This window comes from Lissotriton helveticus, chromosome 11 (genome assembly GCF_964261635.1).
Source record: "Lissotriton helveticus chromosome 11, aLisHel1.1, whole genome shotgun sequence".
NCBI lineage: Eukaryota > Metazoa > Chordata > Amphibia > Caudata > Salamandridae > Lissotriton > Lissotriton helveticus.
In genome coordinates, this window is record NC_136072.1 from 891417261 (window position 1) to 891432445 (window position 15185).

Genomic DNA, 15185 nt, shown 5'->3' on the forward strand with positions numbered 1-15185 from the left:
TTTGGGCCCCTTCCATGTACTGCCAGTTCACATGAGGTATCTAATCATTATGATTGACCATCTGTCAAGATGGGTGGAAGTGAAGGGTGTTGCTAAACCTAATACTGTCATTGTTATGAAAACATTTTAAGGAAGTGTTTTCTAGGGATAAAATACTCGCTTAAGTTTTGTCAGACAATATTGTACAATTAACTTCTGCAGTCATGCAAGAATTTGTAAAGAAAAATGGGGTTAAACACACTCACACCCCCATCATACTGTTCCCTATTCGAGGGCAAATTGGAGAGCTTTAACAAAGTTCTGATGGAATGTATCCTGAGTGCTCTGAAGCAACATGTTGATTGTGCTGATGCTATCAGGGATAACATATGGGAAATATCGCACTGCACAGCACTCAGTTATGGGACCGATTCCTTTTGAAGTAATGAGGGGAAGAAGTGTGAGGTTAAGCTTGTCCTATTTATGGGTCCTTGATCCTTGTGTTGACATTAGGTCATGGCCTTAAAAGGCGAAAGCCTGTACATGACTGTACAAGTGGAAAACTGGGTCCGCATTAAAGATCACTCGTTGTTGAGGAAAGGTTTATCGAAGTTTAGGGATGTCATTTAGGTGATGAACGTGAGCGGCACTTCTGTTCTGATTTCCAGTGGTCAGTGGTGGAATATGTCCTGTGTAGCGAAGGTGTGTAAATCAGATAAATACATTGGCACGAGTAACAATTTAGAAACATCCGAGGTGGTGAATGATGCCAGAGTTTTAAAGGGTGAAGTGGATCACAATGATCAGGTGATTAAGAAGTCTACTTCGGGCCTTCCTGTTCATGGGAACCATCTGGGGACTGCCGATCACATGGATCATTTACAGAGAAGTTTATGTGTCAAAAGAGTGCCTAAAAGATTTGCTGATTAAGCTTGCTACATGTTTATTTGTTAGATCATCTTTGTGTTGTAGGGTCGTTTGTTGTGTGTAAAGGGGGAGATATGTGGTGTGGTCTTGTGGTTGTGATTATGTCATTGTCTTTGAGAATGTAAACATTCTGCTTTGGTAATGGTGGTTAGGACTTCGTTATTCAGCTAGTGTGTGTGCCATCTTCATTGGCTAATTCTATGCTCCAGGTAAGAATGCCCAAGTGTGATGACTTGAATATTTGACAGGTGAAGCTATCTTCTGGGCTCTGTACAGCTGTTGACCTTTTCAATAGAGACGTGTGTTGGACCACTGCAAGCGGTCTATGTGCTTCCATCACTTTAACACTCATTTTCCGACTGCCTCAGATATCTCATACTCCCTATCTGATGGGGGGTGGGGGGTGTCATGGGGGAAAAATTGAGGCTCATCTTGCTGTTTGAAGCCTGAACAACTAGACTCTCTGGAATAGGATGTTTCCAGAAAATTATTAGGGTTGAACGTTTCCTGTTATTGACGTCTGGCCTTTTCACTGGTGGACAAGAACAGGACTTTTACCGGGGGCCAATCAAGATGTTAGTAAGGGCCTCATTGGAAGGTAGCAAGCGCTCAGTTGTGGATGGCCCAGGCTATAAGATTTCCATAAGGACATTTGTCTTAACCTCAATAGAGGGCACTTGTAGGTCCAAGTCTTCAGCTGCTCATCGAATTACCACTGCAATGAATGCACTCTCTTCCATTGGAGGTCCAAATAGTGGATTTACCACTGTATCAGGGGAAGTATCAAGCCCACTGTCCTCTCGTAAGCCATTGTAAAAATTGCTATAATCATAATGAGGTGGTAAATTATTCCCATACCCACCACCATCATCTTTGGGTTTTGGAAGCTTTGATCAAAATCTGAGCTAAAAAGATAATGGAACCTCTGAGCACACACCGGCTCTAGTAGGAGCTTTGGATTAAAATCAGGCAGTAGGGTAAAGGGTTGCACTTGAGTAATTTTGTAGCGTGACATTAGTTGGGATCTTTTTGATGTCGGTTTGGGGTCAGACCGAAACCAGCAACCGGATCATCCTCTGGTGCTAGCAGCACTCGTACCAGTGTTGGTAAGGGAGAAAATCAAACACAAGGTGAGGTGTGTGAAAGTCTGTCTCAGAGTATAAATGAGTGGGTTGGGTGGGTGGAAGTCTGTCCCAGAGCCAGTATGGAGCCTGTAATGTGCCGGAGGAGTTTAAATGGCAAAGAAAACCTATTTTCCGGCGATAACCCGACGTAGGCCCCAGCGGCTCCTTGGGGCCCAAAGGGGTGTCAGAGGGAGCCGAAAGAGAGCCAAGTTTCCATCCTTAAAGGGTTCAATTTGCTGCGCCATTGTAAATGGATTATCTTGTTTTAGGAGTTATCGACAGGCTGATAAAATTGGTAACGGAGTTGAAGATCCACATCAGAGAGCACAATAAGAAAGAAACGGACATCAGCGTGCAAGGGTGGAGCTTATATGCAGCCCGTGTCATCACTTCTGTGGTAGTATGGAGTTAACGTGGAGCTGCAAAGAGCCACCTAGCAGTGCATGCTAGCATTATAAGTGAAAGCTTTCCGAATCCAATCTGGCACCTGGGGAGTAATCTAAGGTGAAGAATCTGTGGTTACAAGTATCCATCAGAATGAAATACTACATATTTCAGCTGAGCATGCATTCAGTGTAATATGAATGACGAGACAGGTGTGAAAGAAGGAAGAGGAAAAGGAAAATTGCTGTCACACATTACACTTGGTAAATAAAGCTGAAGATGGGAATGTTGAAGAATATGTAATGACAAGTACTGCAAGTGAAAATATTGCAATCTGGTTTATGCTAGAAATAGAAAGGCAGGAGGCAAAAGTACCCCCAAAACAAAAATACAATAGAGGTGTCCACAAGTCAGCTATACTGTAGCAAGTTGCTATTTATTTGTGTTATGAGAGGAATTGAGTTGCTCACAGATCCCATGCTTACATTACAAAGGCCCCAAGTTGGGTACATTAATCACTCTACTCTTGTTAGTGGCAAGATTAACTATGGCGTCTCTGAGGAAGAAAGACTCTCACAACACAAACACAAACACAAACATTAAACTAGCTGGAAAGACAAAAAAGAAAGCTTGAAGGTTTGTACACATACAAAACACAATCAATTACTAGCTTGGGCAACACATCTTCCTTCAAGGTTCTGTTAACTGCAGTAGCTCAATGAATCAAAATCCATCAATAGATGAATGTCCCTGAAGCCGATGAATTTAAACTTCTTCAAACTATATTTATAGCCTATCAAAACTCCAGGGGCCATATTCATGTGCCTCTGCACCCCTTACACTGGATACACCAGGCACAGACCTGGTCAGTTTGCCATATTACACATAATGTTCTACTTCCAGTGCAGACTCAAGTTCGTGCCCCTACCCTGGAGCCAGTGCATTAGTAAAAGGCAGAACGGATGCTAAAGCAGCCAGTCTGTCTACATAGTGCAACCTGGCCTGCTTTTCAAAGGATGACAGAGCCTACCTGCAGATATGTGCAATGAGTGACTGCTCCCACCTGCAGGGGAATGTTAGAAAGGGTTCATGGGGCCCATTTTTCCACCATCTTACGATCACCTTTGGGGCGGGTGAACTGACTGTGTTCCACCTCCTTGTGGTGCACGGTCAGTATTTTGCCCTAACAGGTCCATTGCCTCTGTAAATCTGTATGTAAAATAGCACAGAAACCGGGGCAAAGTGTTCCCTCACTTGCCTGGGTCCATGTCCCATGCAAATGAAGGAATGCCCACTGGACAACATACTGGCACAAATGTGGTGTTGGCGTGATCTGTATCACAGAAGAAACTGAAAAAGTGTGGGTCACCCTTCTGCAATTACAAAGAGCAGCAGCGGTCCAAAACACGGGTGCACACACCGGCGGCACCCCAGGGCACTTGTGCAGCATGGCCACAGGTGTCTTGCAGATAAGAGGTGCCCTCTTTCAGGTATAACTAGAGCGGACTCACCAGTTTCTGGATTGTAAATTGAGCTGAGGTTTTCCAATATCCTCTATCATCTGGGCTTTCCACCTTGATCTGGAAGCCAGAGGCTGTGGCTATGGCTACACCTTCTGTGTCCAGGGCCAATGCCTGTATCTTCTGATTATGCTGGTAATGATGCACGGGCTCCCGTCCAATCATTAAACTCCAGACATCAATGGTACCTGGAGAGAGGGAGAAAAAATAATAGGATTGTAGTGAAATGATCGCTGACCACATGGATTCCTTCATTTCTATTCATATTAAATCCCTTTTCCATTGACTGTCTTTTTATTGTTTCGATAGCAACAAGGGGCTTTACTTCACAGTACTAAAGAAAATACTATAAAAGCAATAATGACAAATGTTTCAAATCAAGTTTTCGTTATCCATAACCTTACTACTTTTGCCTTATAGGCGAGTTACTTGACTGTTTTGCTCAGCATTGCAATTGTAAAATAGCCTGCTCGCAAAAATAATAAGAAAAGTAAAGGTTGTAATAGTGCTGTTTGCTTAAATAAAAACAAGCATAGCAATCGCTCTTTAAAGAGAGCCAAAGTGAGCAGGCAAACACATACCTTCTTTAAACATTCAGGTTTCAGCAAAGCAAAAGTGTGATATGTATGTACTCAGAGTTAATGAACTGCATTTTACAATTAGAAGTATGCACTGCTGCAGTGTGGAAGTAACACCGAACCTTTCAGAGAGGGAGAGGTGTGCTAATTCGCTCTTTATAACCAATATTCGGAGAAATTACCTCTGAGCCAAGGTAGGAGAAACAGTGTAAGCTGACTTGCATATTGTCGTTCTTGCTGATCCCCACCAAGTTAGATAACGTCCAGCTATCTAAAACTGAACACGACTCAACACAGCATTTCTCCTCTTGTATAGGAAAAATAATATTCCACCAGTTTTCTTTTTATTACATGCTTTTATTGGGTTTTCCAAGGGAAAATCTTTTTTTTACACTCAGATGAAAAACTACGCAGGCCCTTCATATCAGTTTGTCACACAATTCATTGTGGTTTAAAACTGTCGTTTTTTTTCCCTTTAAACCTTTGTGTGCGAGTCGGCAAGGATGGGGGGGGGGAAATGAAGAAACGCTAGACGACTAGGCACTTATTCGCCACTACCCCCTCCTGTTGATGCTTGCCCTGCATAGCACTCCATCAGGTATACTACAGCTTGGCTCCTGGTTGTCCCTTCTCTACCCTCAATCCAACACGGCGTAAATCTACCGTCAGGCCCGATGTTCTCCGGAACTTAGGTGGTCACCCACTTTTTTCCACACCAATTCTTTTGGCATAAGCAGTGAGCTTTTTCCCTTCGATGAGCTAGGCCCCTTTTCACTGTCTTTACCTAAGGTGTCAGCTGTATTGTTCACTAGTGTCCTGTAAACAGACGATATGGCAGCCCTTGTTAACTTTTCTCCCACTGCCATTCTTTCGAAGGAAGGCCTCAGGCATGTTCTTCCCGTCACGTGCACTCGAGGCAAGTCATGTCTCAGTTGCATGGAACAGTAATCCTGAATTCGTGGTAGACCATACTCCTCGCTCTCTTGTGTAAATGTCTTCAGCTGCACTGCACCGGCCACATCTCCAGCCTTAGAACTACCAAAAGGTACCACTGCCAGGACCTCGCAGCCTCCATCTTTCCCACGCTTTCAATAAAGCTCTTTTCAACCACGGAGTTTCATGTATGAAGACATTTTTCCACCCAATAACTAAGGTGACCATAGTTCACAACTTAAGTACTGCTCTCTGGCCATTGGAACCTAAGCCCCAGACATGAAGAGTATATCTTCTGCCACATGGAGAGTAGGTCCAGTATGGTCGATGGCATTCTGTGATTGCGACTGTTCATTTAGCACCTGGATGGGGGATGCAGAGTAATATTTCCCTACCACGGGCAGACCTTTACCCACATTGTAAACTGATCGGTGAGGTACCTTCAATGCGATTTGTGATAAGCCCCTGTATCACAGAAGACTCAACTCAATGTCCAGTAGTTTTAAGCAGGTATCTGGGATCACATACAAAGTGTTCTTCTGTAAGAGACAAGAGCATTTGGGGATAACATTCATTTTGAAAAGAGTTGCCATTGTAGTCAGTGACTTCGTTTTCGCCATCTCTCCCGTAACTCAACGGAAATGGTGTTTATGTTGAGTTAAAGAAAGATATCCTCTTGCGACATCTTTGCCCAAATATTTAAATACCTCTATGTGCAGATGCGTTTCCATATCAGGTATTCCACATCATTTTCACTGATTATCAGTACTGTTGATGTGGACCAATTGATCTGATATCACAAATCTTCTACATAATTGCTGAAGATTGGCAGGAGTGTAGGGGACAGCTGTCCAGGGTCTGCAGTGTCTAGGAGCAGATCTGCGTTTAATGAAATTCTAACCTCGGCCTCTCCTCTGGCTTTAAAATTCTGCACCACGGATATACTTCTAACCCAACAGACTAGTGGTTCAATCACCATACCCAACAGAAGCCGGAAGAAGCTGTATCCCTTTCTTACACCTCTGTTGAATTAGAATAGCTCACATAGTATGCTATTAACTCTTACTTCTGCTGTGGGCTCTTTGTAGGGCATCCACACCAAAGAACAGCATTCGAGGCCTATCCCCAAACTGTTGCATTGGTAGAAATGGAACGGCCATATACCAAAAATGAAATCTTTTCTGCATCCTGAGAATCGCTAGCAGCTCCTCTGTCCCACTTGCCCAATGAAGCCAGCTGCGGATCATTTATATGATCAGTCTTGTCGAACTCCTGGGCATGACTCCTAACTGGTCCGGATGTATTATGGTGGCAATTACTGTACGAAGTCTATAAGCCAAGATGCTCCCCAGTATTTTGGCTTCAACATAATCAAATCGGTTGGTAAAATGCATACTCCATCATCTATCTGTTCTCCCTCCTTTTATATGCAAAATTATTGTGTGGCAAACATAATAAGTCAGCTCCCTCCGAGTCGACTTCCATAGATTTAAGAGTTTTCAAATCAGGCTTTTTTAATAACTCGACCAGGAGGATACTTGGACCCAGCGTATATTCTGAACAATCACCTCAGTAATCTCGTTCACTGATTGGTCTGCTTTCAGGAGGAATCGCAAGTCTATATCAGGTTAACATGCCTATGTGATATATAGATCTTGGTAGTAGTCTGTAAAAATCTGCTCTATATCTGCATCCCAGATACTTCCCGGCCTTAATTTATTTATTTTTGACATTTGTACAGCGCTCTGTTACCCGTGGGTGTCCTGGCGCTAAGTAATACTCCTTGGGGAAAGTCGAATCGGAAGTTAGTTAGTGAATAGCCAGGTCTTCAATGCCTTTCTAAAGGCCATAAGATCAGTCGTCTTTCTGAGAGGAAGGGGCAGGACATTCCAGGCCTCAGTGGCACCCAACACAAAGCCTCTGCCTCCCCAACGTGCCCTCCTAATGCGAGGCACTGCAATCAACCCTGCATCAGTGGATCTAAGATGTCTTAAGTATTGTTTATGACACCCAACAAACAGCATTGATCTTAGCCTTAGATGAGTAGTAGTCTGTAAAAGTCTGCTCTATATCTGCATCACCAGACACTTCCAGGCCTTATGTATTCTTTATGACACCTAACAAACAGCATTGATCTTAGCCTTAGATGAGCTACAGTGAACAGTAGATAGAGGTCAAACAGTGGTTCTGATATTGCTTGACTTGTCAGCCGCGTTTGACACATTCAACCATTGAATTCTACTATCCAGATTAGTAGAGATCAGTGCGGGTGGGACACTGCTAAAGTGGATCAAATCCTACCTTACAAATAGAACTCAAGTGATCTCACTCCCCCTTTTATTCAGAATTCAAAAAAGTAGAACACAGAGTATTTCAAAACTCAGCTACTATCCTTATTCTTTTAATGATCTACTTACGTCCATTGATGACACTTATTTAATCTTACGGCATTAGCTTTGCAAACGATGCCGATGATACGCAGCTGAGCCTCTCGTTACATAACAATAGACACATCTCACTAGAAGCTTTCCATAACTGTCTATGAGAGTTTGCAAACTGGCTGAAGAGCAACTCATTAAAATTCAATGGAGATAAAAACAGAATTTCTATGTTGCTTTTCCTCCAAATTTCCTTCTACACTCCTGAACAACTTCTGGCCATGGACAACCACAGGCAACCCAGAGACATTGCAGTCTGTGCGTAATGTGGGAGTATACAATAATAACAAGCTCTCTATCGAGACACATGTTAATGAGACAACAGCCACTTGTTTTGCACTACTCTGTAACCTAAGAAAAATTGTATCACTGCTTCCACAGCTAGCAAGAAAGCTAGTGGTTCAAAGCATAGTCCTAAGCGGAACGGACTACTGCACTGATCTGATATTAGGAGCCCCAGACTATTCAACTAAAAGACTGCACAGAGTGCAATTTGCAGCAGGAAAACTTGCACTAGATAAACCTAGGCATGCCTCTTCCTCTGGCACCCTTCCTCTGGAGCTCCACTGGCTTTCAGTAAAAGAAAGGCGCACATTTAAATCACTATGCATTGTATACAAGGAAATAAAGAAAATAGAACCTATGACATTACAAACGAAATTCAAGCACCATATACCACTGAGGAACCTATGCTTCTCTCCGGCCAACCTCTTATGTATTCTAAAATTTCAGAAATTGAGACATTGAGGCCGGGCCTTCTCAGTAGGGGCAGCTTAACTATGAAATAAGCTGTCAGTCCCTTTGAGAGCCAGCAGTATCCTTATTCAGTTCAGGTTATTTCCCTGATAGCCGGTTTGCACCGAGGAAGGTCAGATATCGACATAAAATTTCTCTGTTTGATCTGTTTTTGGTGTGGTTTTTCAGCGCCAGGATACCTTCGAGGTGAAATATGTGCTCTACAAATGTAATAAATAAACCACCTATTCTCCTTATCCCTCCTGCTAAGGCAGGCTAGAATATGCCCAGGCTAGAATATGCCCTGCTTTATTGTCCTCTTTAGACAATAATATAGAGCAGCTTGGCTGCTTTCCTTGTCCGGTAGTGGTACTTCAGGCAGGCAATCTCTAGTAACCGAAGTTCTTCAACGAGTGAGGTTTCTCTCAAGTTCGTCGGTCTTTCCTTAACTGCTGGCTTCCCTTATACAAATGGAAAATAATAAAATAAATGTAAAAAGGCTCTACATTCTATGGTATAGTTCCCTTCTTTTTCTTCTTAGTATTCAGAGCATTGTTGCCGATCTTGTCATTTTTCTTATGTACAATTTGGCTTCCTTGACAGTTGTTTTTCACTGTCTGCAGGTACTGTGATGCACAAAAAGAAAACTATGTAAAAAAAAAAATGTGTCCAGTTCTAGGGTCTTTTTGAGTCTCGCCAGCCTTTTGGCCCCTAGCATGTCCTGTGGCCGCCCCATCAGCACCGTCTCATAGGCCTTCTACAGTGTAATTCCCGATTCCACTGACCATTTATTTTCAAGAATATATTGCTTGTGGCATCGCCCAATGACAACGTAGTCTCTTTATCCCTTAAGTTCCTATGTATTCCATCTAGAAATGTCTCCTTATTTTCTCCTGTGGCGCTGGTGCTCACAAGACAGGAGAATGACCCGATATACCACAGGCAAGGTACTCAACCCTGTTTATGCAGGTGTAGTCCAACCTGGAGAAGGTCCCATTCGTCCCAGACAAGGAGTAGCATCTGTCGTCAGGTTGTTTGGCTCTCCAAAAGTCAATGAGTACTAGAGTATTAGTGAATTTTTAGAGCTCTGTTGGTGTGTGAATGCCATCAGGACCAGTCCGTTGCCTTGGACATCACAGCGATGAAGATGCCCCCTACTATCTGAGCATCTGCAGCTTCTTCTAAGAGAATTGCACCTAATTTTTCTAACAAGTCCTTTTGCAATCTGAATGGCACAGTGACACTAAACCTGCAGTTTAGCAATGTCTTCAAAACCTCAAACTCTTAGATAAGCTTCAAAACACTCTGTGCCTTTTTTCCCTGAATAAAACTAACATTTATGGATTGAAATCCTAATGAAAAAAGGCGGCAGATTCTGAACTACACCACCTGCTACGTGAAGGACCATGCAGCAACGGCTGGAGCGACGCATTGAGTGTCGTGTGCCACTCTCATCTCCCTAAGGAGGGCATTGAAAGTATGATGATGAAGCCAAGCTTTGTACAAATGGCTCACTAACGAGTCTAACCTAATTTATGTCTACTTTCAAATAACACTATTTGATCCCTGGAAAGGAGCGACCGCTGTGAAGTAATGCCCCTGAATCCAGAGCCTTCGCCACTTAATGACACTCGCGTGGACCATTGATGCATCTCGCCCCGTTAGCAGGGGGGATAATGGATATCACTTTTGTTTTTATTAGCGATGCATATTTAAATTAATCTGCTGTTTGACTGAACAATTAGCTGCCCCGTTTGTTCACACAAAACCAAAGCTGCAATTAGGCTCCCATTAAAGAGATGGGTCTGTGTGTAAAACTGTCCGCCGGGAGCAGTAAGGGCTCTGGGCACAACTATCCCAAATCACTTTTCAGCATAATGGTAATTACGTTTGAGACTCAAGAGGTAACTAATGGTTGAACTGGCTTTTCAAAATGAAGAGCCTCTCTCTACACTATACATCAACACACAAAAGCAAACACCTGTGGGGACACACACTCAGGATGTAGCTACTAAACAATAAGTCTAGCGGTACATAAAAATACAGTGATCTAGTCTAACATGACGAAGTAAAAAACGATGAAACATGACATGCTATATGGACTTCTTTGCTTTCTTATTCAATTAGCAGTTTATCTATTACATTTTTTGTAATACCGTGCCCCAGTATTCTTAAAAGTAATTAGCAAACTTAACTTGTGTATACCTTAAATAGTTTATTATGGCGATTGAATGCATCATAATCATTTATACGGTCACTTGAAAATATAATAGGGGCAATAGTACTACTGGTGGATCATTTTAACCAATAACTAGGTGAAATTAGTTTTTAAGAAATGAAAGATTTTTTTACTAAAGACTTAAAGATGTTGATCTAATGGCTGGGTTATCATGAATTGACGTAAGCCTTCCCTGGCCAACCACATATAAATCAGCATAATTCACATACCTTTGTGGCTAGTAATTATATTGGCTAGTAATTATATGTGCTAAGTTAGAATTTAAGAGGGTGATAAGTATTGCTGAAACAGTTGGAACACAAAAGTCAACCAGCAGAGAGATCACTAAGATTTTGACTCCATTATACTTGCAATGTCGGGTTGTTGACAAAAGGGATTCCCAGACAATCTGAATTTGTTCACTTTGGCCAAAACTGTGCTTCCAGTGCAACCAATTACCTCTAATCTTAGCCTTATTAAATATTAGAATGTTGTTTTTCTTGTGATTACAACTATAAAAGCATTACGTCCTCTGGAGACTAGATGTATATTTCAGATTGCCTCAGTGTAATATATTAAAACGCGTTCTCCATTAACATTATTCATGCTTATGTATCCTTATCAATTAAGAACACCCAAACATATTGGCATTTAAAAACATCAGACATGAAATGTGGAAGCACTAAGTAAAAACTTGAGGGCTCTATGCTTGCTCCCTAGGGAGCAAACTATGACTTATCTTTGTAGTGTTAAGGATGCCTTGATTTTTTAGAGTGGCTGAATGCTCTGAAATACATGGCCTGTTGTCCGTGGTACACAATGTCTGTAGCAGAGAAGGTAGAAAAATCCCACTCAGAAGACAAGGAGCCCAGAACGACTGCCTCCAGGCACAGAGGCTGGAGCATTGTGGATGTTGGAAATTTGTGTCCTAGCTGTATCAATGCTAGGATGTCACAGCAAGAACTGAACTAGCCTTTCTCAACTGACTACTTTGTCCAAGGCATAAAAAAAAGTGGTTGAGTTAACTCCAAGGGTTTGAACAACTTTCAACACAGTCTGTTCCATGCTGCTTTGACACTTCATAATTTACTTGTTCTTCATTGAGAGCTTCCACTGAGCCAATTTGAAAGCAGTGAGTTTTCTTCACAGCGATCTAATATAACTATGCTAACTTTACAGCTGGCTGCCATCAACAGTCTTTGAAAAAGCTTTGCAATGGGAAACACAGTACTAATCAGACGATTATAGCATTTTTTCCCCCAGAATTTATTTTACAGTTATATATTACAAACAAGGAGTACATTCAATCGAACACAACATTGAACATTGTTTTCAACATATTATCATTTGTTTCCTTTGATACATCATAATCATTATATCGCTCTCTGTGTATTAATTCAACAGGAAGCATTTCCATTTGTCCACATGTATCCTAACAACATATTGTACATTATACTGGGACATTTACATTATTTCTAGTCAGCATTAAACATTTGTTTGTGAAACCGATGTCAAGCTTTCTGATGTAGAACTGTAACACCAATTTTTAGACTGTGTAATACATTAGCCTATGTCCATGGACTATAATCTGGTGACCTAGGGTATTTGAATTATCACAATTTGAGAGGAGCACTCAATAATGTGATTAACAGACAAATGTTTATGAATTAATATGGATCTTCCGTTCCTTCTTTATTAGTTTCTTTATTTCTTTTCTTTACAAAATGCAGAGGCACAGCCAACGCGTTTCATTCCCTTTTTTATGTGCCTTGGGAATTTCGTCAGGGCAATAATTTCATCGTCTCAATCCCGTATTTGAAGGGAAAGGCTCACCGTAGGCGCAGACGAATTGTTATCAAATAACGATTGTCCAATACCTTCATAAAAGGTGATATCCCAGAGAGAAATCCAAGTCCGTTCCTCCGTGTGTGGGAATGGGTAGTGCTTGTAAACAAGGCAAACAAGTGTTCTTAACCCCAGAGGGCTATGGTAAGTCCTGTTTACCGAGGGTTCCTTATGTGGATATAAGCGCAATGTCGAGTAGCGTCTGTGTAAATTGCCGAGGGTAGTATAAAGTACTACCGTGATACCTTTGGTAGGGTTCACAGCACCGACAGTTCCTTCGTCCGTGTTCGGGAAGGTTGTCAAGACCTTTTCAAAATGATCTAATTTATCTCTGACAATTGCATTCAGATTCTCCATTGGGAAATGAACCACAGCTTAGACCACCACATGGTTGAAGGAGGTGAGCCCAGTAATTTCCAGCAGTGGGCAATGCCAGGTATTGTTGGTTGTTTCATCTATGTTAGCAATTAGCCTAACATAGTCATAATTGGGTATTCCAAATCTTCACCTGTATCTCCTAGTACTAAGGAATGTGGATTAAGTTTAAGTCAAATTTCTGTTATTAACTTGGTTTGACAATTTCTTTTCAAAATGTCTGTCTGCCTTTGACCACCACATACTTGTCATTGCCCCTTTCTCTTCACTGCATCTCCATCCTCTATTCAAAGTACTGAACACTGCATGTAAATGAGGCGGCGTCAAGTTCCAACTCATCAACACCTTGTAGCTTTTGTCTGTGAGTTGGCTGCAGATGCGAGATGTAGCCATTCGGGACAAGATATTTACCAAAGCTTCCTCATTTACCTTCATGCCCAATTTGGTTCCCCATTTTTCAGTGTAGCTAGATTTAGGTGTATTTCGCAGATTGCTTAAATGAGTATAAAGTCCCGTTATGCTTTTTTTGCAACGTCCTTTTAACAAAATTTCAATAGAGGGGTGATCTCTTATCGCTGTCTGTTTTTTATCATTTGACTTGCCCAGTGAATTACAGATGATGTCACAGAACAGAAATTCCTTTTTCGTAAAGATGTCCAAAGTAAGCTCCTATGTTTTTGATCCAAGTCATAAAACCTGCGCCCTGAATGCACAGTGGGAAGTCAGGATTATTCAGAATTGGGGATATTGGTGAGGGGTAAGCTGTCACTCCTCCTTACTTTACTGCTATCTTCCAGTATGTCAATGCGATTTGTGTGGATTTCAACAAGCTCTGCTAATTTCTGGTTCTGTGGGACAGCAATAGTAGGAAGTTTGATAGTTTGTTAAAGTATGCATGCTCTTTTTTCGGCCACAATTTTGGGCTGTTGGGCCTATTAAAGTCTATCAGGGATATGAGTTGGTTAGCTCCGATGTATTGTTCTGTGTGGAAAAACCATCATGTTGTTTTAGGTGTTTTCCATTTCCAGATGAAGGCAATTAATTTGGCTTGTATTTCTTTAAATACATCAATGTGGAAAATCATTGGTAACATTTGCTAATAGTAATGTAGACTGGGTATAAAGTTGATTTTTACACTATTTTTCCAAACCTGTAAACATTCTTGTACATTGTTTCTAGCAATGGTAGGATGTTTACGTTGTATATTTGGTCCAGATTTGCTGGGATTTTGATGCCCAAATAATCAAGGGGCTCAGGTGTAAGGATAAATAAGTGGGTTTAAATTATGTCAGCCTTTTCAGAAGTGGCTTTTGGTGTGCCCATATTGACAGATTTAGTTTCATGTAGCTTTAGTCCATGTACAATAGAAAAATCCTTGGATTCCCTAAATAAGTTAGGTACAGACGTTTCTGGATTTGTAATACAGGTCAAAATATCATCAGCATATAATGTTATTTTATGTCTCCATACACACTTTCACCTGGTTTGTGTTATTTGATGCACAGATGGTTCCAGTCCCAAAACAAAAAATGTAGGGGCAGGTGTCAATTTTGTCTGGTGCCTTGATTAAGTATTATCAACAGACTTTTCAAATTATTAACTTTGATAATAGTGGATGGTCTTTTATAATCTGCTAATATGTGTTTCCTATTAATGAATATAATTCAGTTTTTATTAATACTTTTGAAGAAAATTCTGATTTATCTTATCAAATGGCTTCTCTGTATTTAGAGAGAGAATAGCATTTGTGTATTTTAGTTCGCTATCGAATCGCTCAAGCTTCTGGTCAATCAAACAATGTCCATTGCCTACCTATTTTTCATAAACTGTAACCGGGCATGCTGTATTAGCAGGGACCATATATTCTTTAATAGAGATATTATTTTTTCGTATATTTTCACATGCTAGATGTTTCAGTGGTATTAGAATTAAAGTGGTTTCAGGATCCATCATTGTAGGTGTGACCTCCCCTGTTTCTATGAATGAGTTAAATAATTTGGTGATGGAGTCTGTCAATATATTGTTAAATGATTTGTAAAAGGATGGAATAAGCCCTGTCTTGGGTCGGAGATTCATTGTCTGGTGATTTAGTAATCACTTCTGAGACCACTTGAGATAGGGTTATCAAT

At 41.2% G+C, this 15185-nt stretch overlaps 1 protein-coding gene across 2 annotated transcripts in view; it reads right to left on the bottom strand.

Annotated features, from left to right (window-relative positions):
* The window catches only part of FBXW8 (F-box and WD repeat domain containing 8), a 529940-nt gene that overhangs the window by 197724 nt on the left and 317031 nt on the right, over positions 1–15185 (bottom strand). For both annotated transcript variants that reach the window (XR_013602517.1, XM_078667126.1), the window contains exon 6: positions 3926–4122. Coding sequence is in view for 1 of the 2 variants with exons in the window: in XM_078667126.1 (XP_078523252.1) it covers positions 3926–4122 (197 nt within the window). In the remaining variant the exon portion in view is untranslated. The remainder of the gene's footprint in view (positions 1–3925; positions 4123–15185) is intronic.